A 2,418-nucleotide genomic window follows, 5' to 3' on the forward strand; every position below is an offset into this window, starting at 1 on the left:
CAATGATGTAAAAGGAAAAAATATGTCAGATGAGGTTTTTAAATATTCCACCACTATGGCTGCTCTAATATTCATCTTGCTATTATCTAAGGAAAAAAATAACATAGTGCGGTTCTTATATATATATATATATAGAGAGAGACACGAAGGGATTTGGACACTTGATCACTTTTAATCTCAAATCAATTCATGAAATTCGATTTAAAAAGAAATTGATTTAATGGAACTCTTCAATTATGATTGATCTAATAGTGAAGATTCTTTATTCTTATCCTTGTCACCAAAACTCTCATTCTCACATGAACTCAACCGTAATATATATTTATATATATATATATATAATTTTAAGAAACGACAAATGTATATGCAATCCGGTCTTTGGATTAATTGGTATTTTGTGGTATACAAATAGCTTAGAATAAAACAAAAAGCATGTAAAAGCTCTTAGAGCGTGGAAGAGTGAAGGTTGATGAGCACGCAACATCATTAGCCGCCCTCTTCAATTTTGACAATTTTTTTTTATAAAAAGTAATAATTACACCTAACATAAAGTATTATCATAATTTTAAATATTTATACTCATCTTCTATAAATATTTAAATCATAATAAATAATTTTTTATTATTTTAATAAATATTTTAATTCATTAAATTATATTGGTTATACAAATAAACATGGTTTTACTTAAAATATATCTTAATAAAATATTACATAACAATTGAAGGATAAGGATAACTGAATAAATGAAGACAGCCTATGCCCATCCCCTTGTATTAAATACATATGCATTCTTTCAATTTTAACTGTATTTCATTTCTTCAATCTCATGGATCTGATTAACAAGTTGTTGTTGGACTTTGTTTTCCCCATGCTAACTGTCACCCTTTTATTATTCCTTTGGCCGGCGGAGTTGCTGTTCAAGTTTTTCAACTACCTCCTCAGATCGGCTTTCCATGAAAAACTCGCCGGAAAGGTAGTTCTCATCACCGGAGCTTCTTCCGGTATCGGCGAGGTAATTCATATTCCTTCTTATTATATATGATCGTCAATAACTCCACATCATTTCAACTATTTAACATGTTTGTCAATTCATTCACTAGTATCTGGCATATGAATATGCGAAACGAGGAGCGCGATTGGCGTTGGTTGCAAGACGAGAGGAGCTATTGGATGTGGTTGCCGGGAAGGCCAGGGAGATCGGATCGCCCGACGTCGTTGTAATCTCTGCGGACGTTTCCAAGCTCGACGACTGTAAACGCTTCATCGACGAAACCATCAACCATTTCGGTACATGTGAGTATTATTAACAAACTCCCTTCTTAGTTGCTTGTTTTCTTCCATTCAGCCAACTAAACCCCAATGTTGGATTTGCAACAGTGGATCATCTGGTAAACAATGCTGGAATCTGCTGGGTTCAGGATCAGGACCAAAGATGTGTCTCAGACTATGTTTCGATCATGGTACTCGTCTGATTCCATTATCATTACAAGATAACGAACAATTGGCAAGAATTGAGTAGAATGTTTTGGTTATAGGACATAAACTTCTGGGGTTCGATTTATACGACCCAATTTGCAGTTCCACACTTACGAAAGACGAAAGGCAAAATAACCGTCGTTGCTTCTGCTGCTGGATGGTTTCCTAGTCCAAGATTAAGCATTTATGGTGTAAGAATTAAGAACCCTTGTTAGATAACACATCTGAATTTTGTGTTAGTTATTGGCTACTCCATCATCGGCTTTCAGGCTAGCAAGGCAGCACTAATAAGCTTCTTTGAGACACTGCGAATCGAGGTTGGTTCAGATATTGGGATAACGATTGTAGCCCCGGGACTCATCGAATCACCAATCACAAACGACGAATGGTTATCACAGGTACCTGCCTTCATTACTTTCTCTAACTTCTATTTCTAGTATGATCTATGTTAATTTATAAATCTATAGTAATATACTAATGTGGCTGAGTCTGAGCAGACAAACTTAGAATGGATGCCATTGGCATCGGTACAAGGTTGCGCGAAAACAATTGTGGATGGCGCGAGCCGTGGAGACGAGTACTTGACGTTGCCAGCATACGTGAGGGTGTTCTTTCTATTGAAACTACTCTGTCCTCGGATCCTACAGTGGATTGTTCGTGTTTTGATCGTCTTCCGTTCAAAGGATCCTCTACTCAACGGGAAACCCCGTAGCAGCAGCAGCAGCAGCAGCTGCTCGGATTCAGCCAAGTTAGAGTGAAGTCACGATGTGATTGTGATCATGAAGTACGTTAGTATCCACATTTGTAGCAACATTAATCAATGAAATGTACTGAAAACCCAAGTTCTTAACACCCCATGTACACAATAATTAAGAGGTTAATACCTATCCATGTTTACTTGTATCTATCTGTATCACAGTTATAGCAAATTATTCAAAACTC

At 36.5% G+C, this 2,418-nt stretch overlaps 1 protein-coding gene across 1 annotated transcript; it reads left to right on the forward strand.

Moving 5' to 3' along the window:
• The first annotated feature begins 806 nt into the window (after window positions 1–806).
• LOC112509998 (11-beta-hydroxysteroid dehydrogenase-like 4A) lies at window positions 807–2,418 on the forward strand. The gene is made up of 6 exons (XM_025115241.1): window positions 807–1,012; window positions 1,101–1,293; window positions 1,378–1,460; window positions 1,536–1,667; window positions 1,746–1,874; window positions 1,974–2,418. Exons 1-6 carry the CDS (start codon window positions 827–829, stop codon window positions 2,232–2,234), a joined length of 984 nt encoding a protein of 327 aa, XP_024971009.1. The 5' UTR covers window positions 807–826; the 3' UTR covers window positions 2,235–2,418.

The sequence above is a fragment of the Cynara cardunculus genome (genome assembly GCF_001531365.2).
Source record: "Cynara cardunculus var. scolymus isolate 2C chromosome LG 3, CcrdV1, whole genome shotgun sequence".
Taxonomy (NCBI): Eukaryota; Viridiplantae; Streptophyta; class Magnoliopsida; order Asterales; family Asteraceae; genus Cynara; species Cynara cardunculus.

Excerpts from the sequence above, each read along its gene's own strand:
- LOC112509998 (XM_025115241.1), top strand. The coding sequence starts at position 827 with ATGGATCTGATTAACAAGTTGTTGTTGGACTTTGTTTTCCCCATGCTA. Across the intron at positions 1,013-1,100 it reads CTTCTTCCGGTATCGGCGAG|TATCTGGCATATGAATATGC; the intron begins GTAATTCATATT and ends TTCATTCACTAG. Across the intron at positions 1,294-1,377 it reads CATCAACCATTTCGGTACAT|TGGATCATCTGGTAAACAAT; the intron begins GTGAGTATTATT and ends GATTTGCAACAG.